Below are 20237 nucleotides of genomic sequence, written 5' to 3'. Positions count from 1 at the left end.
ATTCCCAAACTTTATTTTCTTAATAGCAAAATATTTCTCTTCCATGAATAATGAGTGATAGGCTCTAAATTGTTTACAGTAATTCCCCCAAAAATGCTGCTCCTGTCTCCTGTTTATCTCAGCTGGGCCACAGAGCTGCTAAACAAACTGTCAGAGTAAAAGCCTTGAAGTCGTGTTTGTACTGCAGCAGCTGTCTTACACAGATAACCAAATGGTTTGTGACAGAAACATCCTTTGCATGTTTGCTGAAGTGAAAGGTCATTAATTAATGTGACTTACATTGATTTGGGGTATTTACAAACACTAAAAATAGATTCAGACTATTTGTGAAGGTAACAGTGAAGACCAAGCTTAGTCTTTTTACAGACAGTGAGCAGACATTAAACCATTTTCATGACCTGACATTTTCTTCTGTGACCTTTCACTAGTGCTATTTTCACTCTCTGTAATGCTGTAGATCTAGTGCTGTTAAGTGTAAATCAATGTGGCTGTCGTAATGGTTTCAAAACATTTTTCAGTGAATAAAAAGACAGAAAATAAAACAAAAATATCTTGTTATAATCAAAATATTCTATGATTATTGTGCAGCCAAATGACACTAAAACATATATGAATCAAATATTTAACACAAATGCATGCTTAAAAAAATGAACGGCAGTATGAAAAAATATTACAACGCTTGTCAAATCATAAGAAACTGGTGGTTTTTTTTTTTTCCCAGAGCCTGAATTTCACTTTTTTGCCATTGCAAAAGGTAAAGGCAAAGGTACTGAGAATATTTCACCTACAAATTTATCAGTCCAGTCCTTTTTTTACATTTTACTCTAATATTTAGTGTGGCCCCCCTTGGCAAAAATCTAAGGAAACTCTCTGGAATGAGCTTCCGAGAGCGTGGAATGACATTGGGGTTGAAACTCTTAGAAAATACGTTGACACAATGTCAGAAAGATGTGCTGCTGTGATTGTTGCCAAGGGGGGCCACACTAAATATTAGAGTAAAATGTAAAAAAAAAAAAAAAAAAAAAGGACTGGACTGACAAATTTGTAGGTGAAATATTCTCAGTACCTTTGCCTTTACCTTTAGTAATGGCAAAAAAGTGAAATTCAGCCTCTGGGAAAAAAAAATAAACCACCAGTTTCTTAAGATTTGACAAGTGTTCTAATACTTTTGCACACCACTGTACATTCAAGTATATGAACGCCTACAGCAAATCTAACTGATGTCTACATCTGAACTGTGCTGCCACATAGTCTGCTTCCATGTGGTGCCATGACAGAAGATTTCCAGCAGGAGGCACAATGAGAATAAGTTAGACCAAAATTGAGGTGTGCATGTTCTGTAATACTAATAAGAACATGAGAACTTCACTGGATTTTCCCATTTGATGTTGAGAAAGAGCAGATATTCCATTACCTGTCACTCAATGTAATGGTTTATGGATGATTTCAGAAAAAAACACACAACACATCACAGGAAAGCACTGTGTGCATGGATTTATTCCCCCTGAAGTATTATTTATTTAAAGGCACTACAGATGAAAAGACAGCAGAGCCAAATTGTGATCCCTATTGAGCTTGACCAGATCTAGTCAGATAGGCTAGGTGGGTGCAGCAGCGGTGGATCTGGGTAGTAAATGGGTCTGAACTGAATCAGTGAGTATGTCTAGGACTGAAGCCACGCCATCTCCGCAGAGCCCCAGAAAATGGACTCGTCTTCTGATTATTGGACTGGAAAATTAATGTACAGTCTCTATCAACCACAGACAGGAAACTCTGCCCTTACAGATGTAGCTCACGGCATACACTGATACACACTCCTTCCTGACACTGGCTTGTAATAGTAATGCAATCGTTAATGAAATTCTGTACTGTTTTGGTACATTTAGTTGGATTATATTTGATGACTATATTCTCATTTTAGTTTTGACATCATCTGCACTAAGACAGCCCTCATGTCCCAATGCACTGTTAACTATGATGACTTATTTACTGTATTTATTGTATTATGTGAGACTGATTGTTTTGGTGATATGTAAGGAGGGATGTAATGATTACCGGTATAATGATAAACCGCGGTAAAATTCCAGACAGTTAGTATTATCATTTAAATTCTAATTATCATGATAACCATGTTTGATTACCACACTTTGAAAGACAAAGAGAGAGAGAGACTATCCATCTATTTATCTATCTATGAAAAAGAAACTAAAACAACTCAAACTTGATTTGGAAAATGGTCAAACAGTGTCCATAAGGTGCTATCTTTAATGCACATTTGTATGTTTGGTGTTTACATGTTAATATTTGAACGTTTCTGCCAACAGAAAGTACATTGTGCCTATTATTTTATTTGTTGTTGTTTTTTTTTTTTTTTTTTTTTTTTTCAATTCTAATTTTTCAAATGGATTTTATATTTTTTGTGTTTTCTGGCCTTTTATGTTGATATAGTAGGTTAAAGTGAAAAAAAAAAAAATAGGCAGATGATATAGATGAAGTTGTGCTGAAAAAAAAAAAGATACCAAACATGGGTATAGTAAACATTTGTTTATATAGTATATAAAGGCAAAATCAAAAGTACTGAAAAACGGCCAAAATAGGCTCAGACCACTAAGGGTTAGTATTTGAATGTTTCTGCAACAAAAAGTAATTTGTGCCTTTTATTTTATTTGTTTTTATTTTTATTTTTCAAAATACGAGGTCAAATTATTTCAGTGTGTGTATTAGTACTTTTTGAATATTTTGAGCACATTTCAATAATACCGCGATAATAATGATAACCGTGATAATTTTAGTCACAATAACCGTGATATGAAATTTTCATATCGTTACATCCCTATATGTGAGATATGTACACTTCTGTTGCAAATCAAATTGCCCTTCGGGGACATTAAAAATTTTCATTTTCAATATGTGAGCATGACATGCATGGGAAAATGTCAAATATTAACTCATTCTTCTTTTCTGAGTAGTGCAGCTTGAAGTAGGTCCAAATCAAGCATAAAGCAACATACTGTGGCTTAATTTGAACCAGCCAGTCTTCATTAGAGATCCTTAAACCAGATCCACTGAAATTATTATATCAGTTTCCAACAGTGGTGAATCATGGACTAACAGATGCCATGTGAAAACACATTTTTACATATTATATTGCAATCCAAAACAGTAGATGGATCATATCTTCCACCTGGGGCTGAGTATTATACACCAGTGCATAGCTGCACACCCAGACGACCACACGCAGACATGATACAGGGATGATTCATGCTCCCCCGGGTGCAGCTGTAATGGTCCGTTATTCATGGATTGGGGGTGATGGTGGAGAAGGTGGAGGCAGGGATGTTGTCGGTGCTGAATTTTACTGACCCGTGTTGGAGAATGTGAACTCCAGATTGACCCCAGATGTGTTTGAGCTGCTGACTGTTGGGGGGTCCTGTATGTCTGGGTGGCAGGAACACATAATGTAGTTCAGGAAAATCAAAAGTGTGCTTTTTAACGTTAGAGAAAAGAAAACCGCATCCTTTCTTCCTGAGCAACAGCCCATAAAGGACTGACCCCAAGTGGCGGCCTTGCTAAACTGTAATCCCAGCAGTGCCTGCAGAGATCCTGAGCAGAGGCCAAAGTACAATTCTTTTGCAGATGGGTTTAAGTGGGTCAGAAAATGTGTGAGGCAGCGAATAGTGAGGGAAGTGTTCTGTGACTACAGAAAGGTCCAACACGGGCAGGAAAGGGAAATTGAATGCAGGCTGACAGAGGCACAGATCCAAGATCAGATGACTGCAGCAAACCCTTTCAAACCCTTCGTGCGTTACAGATTGTGTTCGTCGATGTGCATAGTTTCCATGAGTGACACTGTAAAGTATTTCAATATTTAGAGAGCTATGATCACTTTCAAGCTGTATTTGCCAAGCTTGCAGCAGATCTACTCTCTAAAAATGGGCAAAGCTTTATTATGGTTGCCATGGAAATGACATTGCCAGAGGAACAAACTGAGGCAAGGGCTTATCAACAATTTACAGTAACGGAGAATGAAAGAGTATAAATGATACACACTTGATCTTTGACAGGGTTAAAACATCTGCATTTTTGTTTGAATTGTGTTATCGTATTTTCTCACAATGAAATTACACACATTTGCCAAGAATGAGACTGATGCAAGGATTCTGGAAACAGAAATGAATAATTTTACACAACCGTTGCCTCCACAAATCCTACCAACAGCAAGATGCAAATGAAGCTGCAAACAAAAGCCTATCAAGCAGACGACTGTACCCCACGACACCCATTACATATCAATCCAATTAACAGTTAACATTCTGTGGTCGTAGCAGTGTCTGCCTGTCGACGTACGAGTATCCATCAGTATCTTTCTCTCTACATTTCACATACAAACCCTAGTCGATGCACACACACCCCCACGCATACATCCGCTCAGCAGCTATCACACTGACACACAAGGCAGCCCATCACTGGGTCAGTGGAAGATGGTTGCCATGGCAGCACATCCCGAGCCATGTTGCCGCATGATCAGAGGTGTGATGCTGCTGAACCAGCCTCCTCTCTCTCTGCTCTGCTCTGCACTGCTGCCTTTATGCTGCTATAGGAACACGAGCTGGCACCGTCCCCATCCCCTGATGTCCACACACACCACAAGGAGACAAGACAGTTTTATTTCCTACAGGCTTGTATGTAAGCTATACGATCCTGCTATGATTAGAATGTGTGGATGCTATGAATAGTATGTGATGATGACTGAAATCCAATCGGCCTGATCACTATCAAGGTGTACAAGTATATTTGCATCAGTTATTAATCAGTATTGCAAAAAGATACCCCCACAACCATTTCCAAAATGTTTCTTTGGCCATCTTTTTACTAGATGTTGCAATCCTCCAAATTTGAAGAAAATCGGATAAAAACTGATAAAATGGTGACCCAGTGAGTGTGAAAACATGAACACAATTTTATTGTTATAAGAGAGCAAAATTATTGTACATAATATTTTGTAACACAATAATTACTACTCAACTCCTGTGTCTTTTTTATTACAAAATACACACATCACATTCCTTTACATTTATTGATTATTTTTGTTGAACAGCTGTTTGATTATCAATTCTTATTTTCAGTATTAAGACAATCAACCATTTTGTTAGGAAAACCCTTCATTTACAGCCCTTTAATTGTAATAATAGAATGGGAACCTGTTATTTAAGTATTATTATGACTACATATGCACAACTAGACAGATTTTGGTCTGCTCCCTGGCTGCAGAAAATTTGGTAACAATGTGGCAAACAGATGTTTACGTCGAACCGCATGTTTTCAAAGGCGCGTTGTTCACCAAAATTCGTGTAGTGTCCGTACACCAATATAGTTCCATCAATAATATTACATATTTGCCTTATAGATATATTGTTTTAACTTGTTCACAAATGTTTATTTACTCCTGTACCAGGAAGACTTAGTTAAAGATCTAACAGAGATGCGACCATGTGGTAAGCCAGATTTCCATTCCAATCTTTTCAAGTCCGTACACCAAGTAGTGTCCGTACAAAATATCAAAATATGTGGGTCTAATTTTATCGTTTCTGTCAATATATGGAATTTTTCAGCACGCATGCTTTGGACACGACATCTATGCAATAAACAATGCATGATTATCCTGAGTGCTGAAACACTTGTATATCTTTGTAGGCATTAAATATGGAGGCTATTAGGCTGCAGTGTCCGTACACTGAATAATTTCTGATTTGACAGGGGCAAGCCTGCGAAATTTTTAGTAGACGCCATAATACAAAAATATTTTGGACTTTAAAAGAGAAATATCAGACAAATAAAATGGCCTGTCTGTAATGTCTGTAATTTTCAAACTAATCTGTATTTTCACTAACATTCATTCCACATGTTTTTTTTTTTTTTTATATTCGCTTATTTTGAATCCGTTTATGGATTATCATGTTCATCAACTTAGGTACAGGATACTCAACTTTAAGCCCCATGAAAACAGATTTGTTGTCTAAACGTTCTCTTCTTTCATAACATTTCATCTGTGAAAATGTTTATGGCCAAACTCTGACAAAAATGTTGTTTGGTAGAACAAAGTTTACCATTTAGTGGAAAACTATGAAATAATTTGGATGACTCACCCCACGCTCTGGGGTGTTACAGCCAATTAAACGCTTTCTTGAATTTTTATGTCCCTCTCCCACGACTACAAATTTTGCCAGATGACTCAGCTTGCAGTTATGGGTCATCACAGGGTCATTATGGGTTGTTGGTCCACAGGTGAAGTTTAACAAAGGGAGTGGGCAGCCTTCCTAGACTACAAAAATCTAAATATCCAAAAGCAAAAAGTAACACTGTCTGTTTCACTGGGACAGAAGTTGGCCTCCTGACCAGCCTGGAGTGAAAACTGCTCCTCATCTGCACCCAGCTCACCCCTGACCATGGACAGGAAGCGTCATAAAATAAGTAATACCATTACAGACCCGTCCCACCCATACCATGGACTGTTGACCCTGCTCCGCTCTGGAAGGAGGCACTGGAGCCTGTAAACTGCACCAGTAGGCTGGGGAACACAGCTGTTCGTCTTTTTGACACACTAACACTGTGCAAAGAGGGAAGATTCATAATCAAACACCATGTGTATATGTAGGTGTGAAGGTATTGTATGTGGGCACATATTTAGGTTAATATACATCTATTTATAGATATCTACAGCACATGCAACTAATTATATTCAGACATACACATCTATATTTACTATCAGCCCTTTTTTTTAATCATAGTACTATTATGCTTTCTTTATTTGGAAATATTATTCAATAAACATAAAACTCATCTGATGTAATTGTTGCACATACTAAATGGTGGAAAATACCCCATTTATCTTCCATATTGGCCTAGATCCTGTCATTGTACCAAAATAATTAATTAGTTAAGTTAATAAGTCAGTGAATTTGAAAATTAATTATTTTATCCAAAAATGATCAATAAGCTTTTCAATTTGTATTATGAACAATATTGATTAACTTGCCATTGCCTGCTGTTATTCTGAGAAAGGGGACCCACAGGGAAGTTAAATACCATACAACACCATAGCATAGCACAGCACAGCACAGCATCACATCACACAGCATAGACTATGACAATTATTATGACTGTAACTACAATGATACATGTAGAACTACAACAATAACTAATTTTATAACTATTTCTATATCTTATACTATACTATACTATGCTATGCTATACTATACTATACTAAATTATACTATACTCTACTATATTATGCTGTACTATATTATACTATACTATACTTTGCCATATTATGCTATACTATACAATACGATATGATACTATATTATACTATACAATGTTATGTTATACTATACTATATTATACTATACTATACAATATTATGCTATGCTATGCTATGCTATACTATACTATACTATACTATTGTTAGAGCCATAATGCAAATTAGTGCGAAATAACTGAAATTTGTAAGGTACAATGTTTAAGTTGAATGTTCAAAAGAAATAACTGTTACTTAATTTGTAGCGTTAATCTTGTTTAATATACTTGGTTATGAACTTCTCTATTGTATTACCTGTTAAAAACAGAAAGCTGCATCAGCCAGTAGGGGGGTCAGAGGGCAATAGCCTGACTGTGACTACATGGCTTGATTGACCTCCTGTAATGGATGAAAGATTCTTTGTTTTTTGTAATGGTTTTGTTGTAATGTGAATCATTTTTTCTTTAGCAAATAGTTCAAACTTTCAAAGAAGTCTCGCGTCAATGACTTTAGCTCAAGAACTGGACACAAAACGGAGTTTTAAGAAACTGCACCTACAACCATACTATACTATACTATACTATACTATACTATACTATACTATACTATATACTAAACAATAGTAAATACAATTGTAGCTACACTAACTAATATTAGGTGTTGATAAATGGTGGGAACAGCCCATTAGTTGTTGAAAAAAGCCTCCTTTCCAGAGGCTACCTGGAAATGAAGTGAAACTACAGTCTCCCTTTAGTAACTGTAGTCATCAATAGCTCTTTATTGCTGCTAAGTGCCTTCCACTCTTCTTAGTCAGCCAAATTGTTTGGAGTCAAACCAAGGGCTAAAAGACATTTGATTTTTATCTTTTTATTCAAGATGTTCAAACTCTTAATCTGCCCAAATTACACATAAATCTGTCTGATAAAATACCTCTGATTTTACAGATGAGTCTCCTGTTAAATTCACAGGTTCTGTTTGAGACATTAGGGTTTTGTGTTTATCACATCGTCCAAATTACATTATGGAAAAAACTAGTAATTTCCCCAGCAAACATCTGTATTATACATCAAAAGTTAACCTGAACCAAACTGCTTACAAACATTACAGCTGAGTGCCTGTAAAACATCAGCCGTAATTGACTGAACACCACTAAAATGACACTGATTGCAGAATAGTAGTTGTAATTTATATACCAGAAATGGAGAAACCCTCTATGCACCAGCTATATAATGTGATTACTGCTCTACTCATAAACCAATCTCCTAAAGTATGGCTTGCAATGGTATGACATCATATGACTGAGAGTTAAACTTTGCCAATATGGTGTGAAGAGTGAAACCACAGGAAACGGCTATAATTCTTCATGTGGTCAGACACGGTCGAAGCTAAAAAGGAAGCCATCTCAACACCCGTCTGAGTGCTGAAGTGCAGTCACTCACTCACTGGCGAAGTGGTGGTCTCATAAAATTTAAAGAAATGAGCAGAAAGTCGAGCAACATGCAATGCCATCCAGGACCGAACGCAGACAGAGTGACGACTGAGGGCAATATGGGAAATTATGTATGATTTTAATACTGTTTCCATGTCTGTAAGTAGAGAATGGCCTGAAGATGTGCAACCAGAGAAATGGAAAACTGTGTATAGAGTATAATCCAAAATAAACACATAATAAGTAACAGCCTCTGTAAAGATTTTAGTGTTAATATATAAACTGTTTGAGGCTGTACTGAAATGCTCTGCTTAGCACTTTGTTATATCCAATATTTTTGGTCTTTATAGATACACAAAAACAAGCACAGCCCCAAAGCATCCCAACAAATGAACATATAAACAACAAAATTAGGTCTTAAAAAAGGCAGCCTCTTGCAGATAGCAACGAGCCCTGAAACAGAGGAAATTAAGCTTCTAGTTGACAAAGTCAATAAAGCCAAAGATCCAAATGAGTTAGACCTGTCTGATATGAGGGAAAAACAATCAATGAAATGAAATGAAAATCAATGATCAATAATGTGATTACAATACGACTCCCAATAAATTTTCAACTTTGTCATCACCACTAAACTGACACTTATTAAACTGTTATAGGTCAAACATTCATATACTAAGTGTGAAAACACGGTTCACATAAATAAAATGATTTGTCATATTAATTTGGATTTATTTTCAATACCCATATAGTTATGACAATGAAAGCACAGTTTCTAATGTCTATCCTGTGTCTGTTAATACACCAATTCCAAACAAGTTGATATACTGAGGAACATTATTCTGACAATTTGTAGATACAGATTTTCGCAGATTGGTGAGCGTTGCCAATCTTTCTTTCCCTAAAGATACTATTTTAATATTAAATTACATCACTGACCTTTCACCAATTAACAGAATTAATTACAAGCTGTTAATGCTGTTTCTTTTTAGTACCACTTACTCAGACTTCTGCTGCTCTCATCCCAACTGAACAGGGACAAGTAGCTAATCAAAATTCAACATTATATTATTTATTTTCTCATCAAGTGGTATATTTTTCTATATTCTACTATGAATGAAATATAGGTTCATGCAAATTCTGTATGATTAAACCAAACAATTGCGTTTGGTGGTATACACTTGGTCAAATATTGCTGTAACATCATATGAGATGGTAATACAGTAAATTGGACTTTGGTAATGCAATTACGAAGCTGTTGGGGCAGCCGTGGTCTAAAGGGTCGGGTTGATTCCTCAGACTGTTGGCTGATTGGCCCTTGAGCATTTGCTCCCCAGATGCCTGTCATGGCAGCCCACTGTTCCCACTGTGTCTGTGTGCATAATCATCTAGTTAGGGGTTAAATTAGTCTTTTTCAACCTTTTTTGGTTCGTGACCCCATTTTAACATCACAAATTTCTGGCAACCCCAGACATGTAAAACGGAGACATTTTTTTGGCTAAAATTTGTTTTTGATCATGTAATAGTTTGCTATACTATGTTGCAAATAAATGTTAATTTCAGACGATATTTAGTCTATACAATGTATATTATTATGGACGGAGGCAGAAAAGACAGGTGTAGATTACTGCACAAAGTGAGAATTTTATTTCCCTTGGTCAGGATATGTACAGTCAGTCCGACCACAATGAACATTTGAAAGATAAACAGTACCACAGTGCTTCAGTTTCAGCTTCAGAGTTTGTCATGTCTTTTATGTATTGTGATTGTCTCTCTCAACTCACCATACATTTTTTATTACTAAGTTGTTATTTATTTATTTATTTTTATCAATTACTAGAAATTCCAGGCGACCTCATGTGGGGTCCCGACCCCAAGGTTGAAAAACACTGGGTCCATTTCAGTTGTGTTGAACCCACATGTAAAATACATACTGACAACTAAAGATTCTTAATTCTTAAACTCTTACAAAAATAGCTGTAACTTGGTAGGAGTTACAACTATTTTTTTAGTTTGTTAGGAGTCGGTCATCCTAACAAACATTACACTGTGTGTAGGTTGTTTTTCTCTCTGATGTAGTGATGCTGCTCATGTGGTGTATCATGTTATTGAGACACAGAGCACAGATTACTATCAGACTGAATACATTTTGTCTCAGATAGTCAGTGCTGTCTGGCATGTGTTAAATCAATGTCTATTAGATATTCATCAATGTGCAGCACTTTCCTTGTGCTTCACTGCCTTATATGTACATGGGTTGATAAACAACACGGTCCATCCAAGGGTATTGTGTGTTGCAAACTGGACACGGTACAAACACTCTGGGAAACACTTCATTGTGCTGAAGTTAATTTGAGAACAACATTGTATATAAAAATGTAGGGCCTAGTGAGGCGTTGGTGAAAAGGAACAGAAATTACACCTCTCTTTACAGTCGATTTTCAGCAGGTTGTCATGGTTACGCAGGAGGAGCCTGATCTATTTTCAAGAGCTGGTAGCTAATGGTTCTCAATGAGCTGAGCTGAGACTGTGTGGCAGGGGATGTACAGTAAAAATGCAAATGTATCCCAGAATGTGCAAGAGGAGACTGTAAGAAGAAAATTAGAGCAAGTGCTGTTGTGCCAGCTTCAAAGACTGGATTAGCTAGTTATCTACAACACTGGATGTTGCTGTATTTATGAAGGCAGGATTAACTTTGATACAGAGCACAGCAGCAGCATTCCTATATTCCTCCAGGAGAGTCATGGATACTTTCCAGTAAAAGCAATGCATATGCAGACCAGAGCATACAAGTTAGAGGGGCTTCTATGTTATTTTATCTTCTGAGTATATGCATGCAACAGAGTTAACCCTTTCATGCATGAATTATGAGAACCTTAATCAAGATTTTTTTTTTCCTAAGTGATTTTACTCTTCTTTAGGCATTAAAAAACAATGCAATTGAAATTTTTTCATGGAGTTGCAACAATGTCCACTAAGCTGGACACTGTGCATTTAATTTTTGAAGCAAAGAAACGTGTATTTACTGATATACTGTGTGAAAACTATGAAATAAAAACATTTTAATGCTGCTAATCTGATATTTTCTCAAATTTTAACATACTCTAATACTAGTCATTACTCACTTCATGGAGATAATATGCAAAAAAAAAAAAATGTTGTTAATTACAGTCTAATAACAATAACAAGCAATTGATTTTCACTCAAACATGTTAGATCAGGTTTATCAAGAACAGCAAAGTTACAGTAATGTTATCAATGTCAGTGTATGGGATGATGCTTAAGCGTCCAGTGTGTTGGCTGATGTGAAACTAAAACAGCAAATCCTATGAATACTCAAGAGAACAGCTGTACAATAGCTGTTCATTGTAGTAACCGCTATGCATGAAAGGGTTAAAGTCAGAGATGACGCCTGTATTTCCATGAATTAGACAGCACAAATACCTACTATCAGTCATGTGAAGATACAATGGAAAAGTGATTTAATCTGAAGAGGTCGTTGCATAGAATATTTGTACTCATGGCATAATTAAGCATAAACAGACCCAAAAGCTCTTAAACTTAAATCACTCCAGTAGGGATGTTGCAGTAAGAGACAGAATCAACTACAGGGCACATCTAAAAGGATTTGGAAGCATGGTTGTTGCTGTGAGGAACGGACATACAGGACAAAATCTGTGTTTAATGCTAACTTTATTCGGCTTCTGCTTCATCCTCTTTTTCATCAGTCCTTTTTAATCAATCTAAAGAGCCGTTTTATCCTGTTGCTTTGACTATCTTTAACTCCTACGGCTGAAGCACTGCACTGAAATGACATTAATTTCAGAATCTAGTTTAAAATAAACTTTTATTTGTTTTTTAATCCCTCCATGGTCTTGCACCGCCCTACCTCTCTGAGCTCCTTCACACATACACACCCAGTTGTTCTCTAAGATCAGTTGATCAGCTGCTCTTGATGATGCCCAGAACAGCTCCGAGGAGATCTGGCCTTTGCTGCTGCTGGTCCCAGATTGTGGAAAACCTGCCTCTGCATGTCAGACAGGCCTCCTCCTTATCTGTTTTTAAATCTCTTCTTAAAACCCACCTGTTCTCCTTGGCTTTTTAACAGTTTTCCAATGTTGTTTTTATATTTTGAACTTGTTTTATTTATTTGATTTTGTTTCTTAATGCTTTTATTGTGCTTTTAGTCTTCTGTGCAGCACTTTGGTCCACTGTGGTTGTTTTAAAGTGCTATATAAATAAAGTTGGATTGGATTTTAGTCATTTTCTTCTTTGCACCAATTCCTCATCTAAAACGTGCCTCATTTTCTCTTCTCCTAAATGCACTCTGTAGTAAGAGCACGACCTGGCTCGCAGCGCCTAGTGAGCGCTCCAGAGGCTGAGCTTAAATCCCACTGCATGTGCAATAGCGATAAAGCTGCTAAACCACACTAGAGAACTGCCCTGGATTCTCTCTCTTCCTCTCCTTGACTCTCTCTGTCAACTGTCACTGTGGGAGAAGCGAATTAGATAAAACACACAAAGGATATGAGAGGAGAGCAGCAAGGGTGAAGGAAAAGAGGGAAGAAAAAGGAAAAAAAAGAGAAGCTTCTTATGAAAGGACATGGTTCTGAGATGATGTATTCCTTTAAAATCATTACTTGGAAAGTGCTGCGCTCTTAAATGATCAAAAACTATCCTGTTTGTTGCTTCACTACCTGTTGACAGTATGTTTACAACCTTCAGTTAATAGTGAGGGTGATTTTATTGGAAAGGAGAGGACACCTGATGATATTCTCAATACTTTTCTCAGTGTAAAACTTCTAAAAGGTCTGTTCTCAGCAGTCGGCAAAAAGAGCCTGTAGAGAGGCAATGTCACAGGCACTTTGAGAAAGTATGTGTAGAGACTGCTGATGAAAGCTCTTTGATAGGCCTGCCAAGAGCAAACATCAGATAGCAACACAAAGAACAGGTCCACATCAGGGTATCAGAAGTTCTGTGCAGAAAAGTTTTTTGCAAACACTGTGGAAAAAATTAGGGCTGTGTAAAAGTAGCCATGTATGAAATTATAGACTCAGTCAGACTCAGTACTTGTTGAACAGACGGCACACGTGGACATGGAAGTAGGATGTTAATCTATCTGTTATAAGGGCACTAGGGATGTTTTTGTTTTAAAATACATAACTTTTGCTGTGATTGCATCTAGTGTGGACGCTAAATGTACTCCTCTGGCATTTGAGCATCCTGAAAACAGAGACTTTTGGAAAATGAAATGACCCAGTTTTAATTCAGAAACTCTGGGGGTCCGTTGTAATGCAGATGCAAAAAAAACCCAAAGTGGTGCCAGGCACAACAAACCCTGCCCCTCGCATGTATTGTAGCTTATTCTGGCATAGATCCAGCTAATGTCATCTTTTCTATGCATGTGCTAATGTCAGCATATCAGTTTCCAAGTTTGACATAAATTGAAATAAAATTGACGGTTTTATAGACATTTGAAATTTCGCCCATTATAAACAAATGGGAGACAAAAAAAGATTAAGAAAAAAAAAATCATCAAAAATTTTTACTTTGACCTACTTTTCCAAAATGTAACCAAATCTAGTCTGGGTCACTGGCAATCTATAAACCCAATTTGGTAGGAATTCAACCAATAATTTAGCCGCTACAGACATGTGAAATTTCACCAATTATAAGTAAATGGGAGAAAAAAGATTTTTAAAATTCATAAAAAATTTGAACTTTGACCTATTTTTCCCAAAATGTAATGACATCTATTTTGGGTCATTGGCAATCTATAAACCCAATTTGATATGAAATTAACCAATAGTTTTGCTGCTAGAGTGTTAACAAACAAACCAACAAACTGAATCAAACAGTTTTAGAAATGATGAGGCAGACATTTGCATTTGCTGTCTGATTGCGTCTTAACATCCTCTACATAACCTTCTCTGGTCTCTTGCACTTGTATCACATGGCCCAATCCAGAAGAAAACATGATGTTGTCCTTACCCACCAGCTGTTATATACTGAATTACAGCCAACTCTGTTCCAGTTGTCTCTGTTTGCAGTTGTTGTGCAGTTACATTTTGCTATAATGATACTACTGATGAGCTGTTATTAGGGCAATTTACAACAATTCCTGTATCTAGTGAGAGTGTCAGCCATATTTGCAATGCACAATATGCATTTCTAGGTGTGCTAGAATGTTTGCATATTATTTCTGAATCTTTGCTTGTGTTTCTTTGTTTCTAATATTTACAGAATTTCAGCTTTCCTCCTTCCCATTTTTCCTCCTCAGTTGCAGATGTCATAATGTGTTGTAGATGATTGATGTCCATGGCATCAAGTATCACAGAAGGCTGTATTGTGATACCATTGTTATCGTGGGTGTAATATAGTAATAGTAAAGTATCCTGAGTAACCCTGTGAAGTCAGTGTATTCTAATTGCATAAATACTGGCCCACAGAATAATGTCCTCTAATTATAGAGAGACCTATCTGTATTGATGACTGTGACCATATTTCAAAGAGCTGACCTTTTCAAAGTCATAAGGTAGAGGCTTAAAGGACAAACCAACATGCTGCAGTCTACATTGCCATGGTAACAAGGTCTACAAGCCCAGTGCTTATTTTCAGCTAATTTTTTTTTTTGAAAAAGATGATTTTTTTAACCTTACCGCTATCTGTCATCTCTGTTTGGCTTATTTCAAAATGCTCTTACCCATTAGCGAGGTTGTCATCATCATCATCGGGCAGGCTCTTTCCCAAAAGGTCACTGTCGCTCAGGTAACCAGACTTGAGGTCAGTGTCGTCAACATCCAGCCCTTCAATGAGTTCAATGCGAGAAGTGCTGCTGAGGCGGCTGGAGCAGCGAGCAGGCATGGTATGGGCCGTGTACTGGGAGCCCGTCTTACCCCCCTGGTACCCTCCGCCCGTTGAGGACGGCGCATCACCCGCTTGAAGACGAGGGCTGGACTGTCCATGGCGCCAGGACAGAGGTGATGAGCGGTTGGACAAGCTGGATATGCTGCGAGCATTGGTCTCGTCACTATCGTAGCCCACATTAGTGCTGTCCATACAACTAAAGGGACAGAGGGACAGAAATGTGTTTAACATGTATATATTTGAGCTGACAGTCAGTATGTCCACAGCAGTGCAAATACTGGGACCAGAGAAGTCTGCAGAGCATTTTCCTTCAAAGCCAGAATGGCACTGAGTTACTGCTGACCTACATACAGGAGTTATGTCGCATTGTCTTTGGGGAATAAAGCAAGAAATATGACTCTGGACAAGGATGACCTGGTATCTCTGTCTTAACTTTAGCCATATGTTCACAATAGGTCCAAGTATTTGCTTTTGTGAGGGCAGGAAAATGATTTATATTTACATGTTTACTTGAATAGTGAAAGTGGACATAAATGTTATTGTTTTTATTACACTTCTCATTTCAGGATATTTAAGTACAAATATGAGTTCTTTGGTAAAATGAAGATTTAAAGATTCAGCAAAGTTTTTAGACATCACAGAAAGAGGTCAACAATTATCAGATAGTATATTGTGATTCAATTAGTCTGAGTGGAAACAAGAATCCTGCACCTTCTCTGGACTCTATTTAAAGGCTGATAATCCCCCTAACAGAAGAGTATGATAAGATTTTGAATAATCACAGGAAGGCTGTAATTATTTTGCTTTAACTTCTCCATAGTGGCACAGAATTACATCATATCATCTATATTTGATCTTTTAACCCATAAAGACCCAAACATCCACCACTGATCAAAACTATCTAGTTACTGATCTAAACTGTTGATCCACTAATCCTGTCAATATATGTAAATAATTGGTGTAAAATGCAGTTTGTCATCTTTTCATGGTCATCAGATATGACCCATTTGAACCCATTTGAGCTTCGTATCGAACATGGAAACATCATCATCTTCTACAACATTGATTCACCAGTAAAACCCATGGAGTTTGATATATGACAGTGGATGGACACACTGGGTTTAAGTTCAGTTAATGATATATTTTGCTCAAAAAGTCATTATTTCTTCATTTCTTTGTTTTGATACAATAACCTTTGAATTTGCTGTGAGGTTTTATGAATATCTACATGATTAGTCAATTGAACATAGGAAAATAGATGATTTCCACTGGAAAAAATGCAAAATTCAGAGGATAATATTTAATAAATGGTGATAAATCACTTAGGAAAGGTTAAATAGAGACAAAAAATTCATTTGGTAACTGCCACAAAAGTCATACTGGGTCCTTAAGGGTTAATTTGGACAAAAGAGAACAAGCTGCAGAGGGAAAGTATGTATTTCCAAAGTCTGAACCTGCTGTTTTAAATATATAAATATGTATAGCATAATCATAAACATGACTGACACAAAAAATCACAGCTATGAGGAGCAGCTGCTATTTGACTCTTTTTTTTTTTCTCTACCCCAATTACAAGGAATGTTTTAAATAGCTGCAGTAAATAAATATGCATAACTATCTGAGCTTTTCCAAATACATTCAGCCACACATCTAACTCTCACAGATCAGCTGACATTATATAATCCTCATACTAAGGCTAATAAAGCATTTGACCACACCCAAACATATTGAAGCAAACAGCAGAAAACCACTGCTCTTCTGCTATTCGAAGTTTTCCAAATGTGTACTGTAAGTAGGTCAGAGTTAGAAATGTCCTTCAGATGGCTGGGAGCATCTTCTTTGTCTGCAGATTACATAACACTATGTACCAACTCAACTCACCCAAATAAATATTGCAATGACTACGACCATGGGAGTATTTTTATCCTTGTTGATGGATAATTCATAAATTGAAGGGTAACGGGTGCCTTTCCATTCATTCAGCCATGTAACATATAACATGCAGTGAAAATGGCTTGAAGTTATGTTCATTGTAGGTTGAGAAAGTTAGTTTCAGGCAAACAAATGCATTATCTGGGGAATTTCCTTTTAGAATCAGCTGCTTAAACCCTTGGATTGGAGAAGCTCAGACTCATCAACACAGAAAATCTGTCTTTGCAAAACAATGGTGAGTCACAGACAGCTCAAAACTTTCACTGAAACTAAACAGACGTTGCAGAGTCACTATAAATTACCTACAACAGGGGTGTCAAACTCATTTTAGTTCAGGGGCCAGATTCAGCTAAATTTGATCTGAAATGGGCCAGACCAGTAAAATAATGACATAAAAATATATAAATAATGTCGACTCCAAACTTTTCTCTATGTTTTAGAGCAAAACAAGTTAATTTACATTATGAACAGGTTTACATCTCCAAGCTATCCTTTCAAACAATGTGAATAACATGAACAAACTGAAAAAATAAGTGTAATTTAACAATATTCTGCCTCAGTTTATCATTTACACATGTACGTTATAACATACAGATCACAGTGGATCTACAAACACACAAAACATTGAGTAACAGACAGAATATTGTTAAAACTGTACGTCTCTTAAGACATTTCAGGTTATTTGCTTTTTTTGCAAAATTATACTTTGTTTAAGTGTAAATACATGAAAATATTTACATTTTCAAAGAGAAACACTTGCACTTGTCAGTATTTTTATGTTATTATGGTAGTATTTTACTGGTCCTGCCCACTGGAGATTGAATTGGTCTGAATGTGGAACCTGAACTAAAATGATCGTTAATATCTTAGTGTAATTTTTGCATTTCACAAATTCATCCCAAGGGCCAGACTGGACCCTTTGGCGGGCCGGATTTGGCCCCCGGGCTGCATGTTTGACACCTGTGACCTACAGGCATGTGATAAGTGTTATTTCTAAAACATGCACAAATGCAGGTTTAAAGGGTTCCAAGCAGAACACCTTTTGTTTTTTTGCAATTATATTACTCAGGATATTACATATCAACCCTAATGTCCAAATTAAATAAAATCCTCTCCACCACCAGTGTTTTGTTATGTTGTGGTTGTTGCAACAAATTAATGTCGAGGCCTTTTGCCTATGGGAGCCAAACTGAGTGAGATTCATAGAATGAAGTAATGACCATGAAACAGAGACGAGCTATTTAAGAAGGATGGAAGCCAGATGTGCACCAGGTGGCAACTCTCCAAGCGGCCACAGCAAAACTGTTAACACATGATTGTGTTGTCTATCGATCCAAAAAGCCATCCACTGCTTGTTCACATGAGTGTTTAAGACAGAATTCGACTACATTATACAAGTTTACAATACATGACATTAAAAATCTATTTTAAAGATGTATTTCACTTACCTATGACTAAGCTGGGCCCCGCGCAGACTAGACATTGTATCTTCCAAATTCTGCCGAAGGTCGAGGACATTTTGCACGGTCCGCTTCCTCTGTGACTCAGGGTCTGTGGGTCAGTCACGCAGAACAAATGCTTATTAAACATTTAGAAAGTCAAAATAAAACCTGACTATAGGCTGCTACTTTTTAGTCATGTGTTGTTGTTGTTGTTGTTGTGTGAATTCATGCACACATAAAGACACATTTTCCACCAGATGCATGGAATTATCTGTGTCTGGGCTGATGTGACTGATGTCTCTATGATTGTTCTGACACGAATGCATCCATCTATGGTTTCCCTACCTCTCCACCCTTCTTTGGACTGATGTGGTACATCCAAAAAAAAATACTGAAAGGCTGTTTGTAACTCGGCTCACCCACCAGGGGGATGTATTATGACATTCACACCACACCAGCATTAGTTTTGGAATTATTTCTTTTCATAGCTTCTGTTTTTTTGTGACATAAAGTATTATTTCAGAGAATTTCAGTTAAAGTTTTTATGCTAACAACATGCTGAACTGTAGCCAAGATCATTCTACTTCAGGTCAGCTCATCTGGAGACAATGTGTGCAAAGTGTGCAGTCAGTAGGTCATGACAATGTCAAATCAGTATTACAGGACAATTAAAAGTGCTGTGTTGTGTAAGCTGTAACAAATGAGAGAAACTTTATTTTCACAAAAACACAAGGAGATGGGGTTTTCCACTGCAGTGTGGTGGCAAAACTCCACAGGGAAGAACATGCATTAAGTGGGATGACTAGAGGAAAAACAAGGATGTAAAAGGAAACACAAAGCAAACAGTTTACTAGTTCCTAAAGGGGATGTAAATCAGTTTAGTACAGTATATGGAGTCAACATCATAAAACCCCCAATTATTACCCGTTCACACATACTGGACAATAAACATGTGTTAATCTATAATATGAGCTTCATCAACAGAGTCCAAATCTGCTGTAAAAGGTCCAGGTTCTGTTTTTTAGAGAGGTTTAGATTAGCTCTTCTCAAAAGACATTAAAGTGATGGGTTCAGTCAAAATCCAATAAACCGTCTTCTGGAAATGTCTGTGGTGAAACCTCAGTACAATACAATTCAAATGTTTACTGGAAATGTACGATTATTGACAAGTACTGCCTTTTTTGATTAATGAATCTGAAAGAGATGGCCCAAATGAGATATTGACTTAATGTTGGATTTTGCCCTGATGGAAACTTCTCCACACCAGACACAA

General features: G+C 37.0%; 1 protein-coding gene across 4 annotated transcripts in view; it reads right to left on the bottom strand.

Annotated features, from left to right (window-relative positions):
- The window catches only part of nav1b (neuron navigator 1b), a 103214-nt gene that overhangs the window by 42325 nt on the left and 40652 nt on the right, over positions 1 to 20237 (bottom strand). For all 4 annotated transcript variants that reach the window (XM_030134081.1, XM_030134082.1, XM_030134083.1 and 1 more), the window contains 2 exons: positions 18971 to 19073; positions 15427 to 15786 (listed from right to left, as the gene is read on the bottom strand). In XM_030134081.1, the coding sequence (XP_029989941.1) occupies positions 15427 to 15786; positions 18971 to 19073 (463 nt within the window). The remainder of the gene's footprint in view (positions 1 to 15426; positions 15787 to 18970; positions 19074 to 20237) is intronic.

The sequence above is a fragment of the Sphaeramia orbicularis genome, chromosome 5, assembly GCF_902148855.1.
Source record: "Sphaeramia orbicularis chromosome 5, fSphaOr1.1, whole genome shotgun sequence".
Classification (NCBI taxonomy): domain Eukaryota; kingdom Metazoa; phylum Chordata; class Actinopteri; order Kurtiformes; family Apogonidae; genus Sphaeramia; species Sphaeramia orbicularis.
The sequence above is the reverse complement of the archived record's forward strand: the minus strand, read 5'-3'. Positions and strand labels throughout refer to the sequence as shown.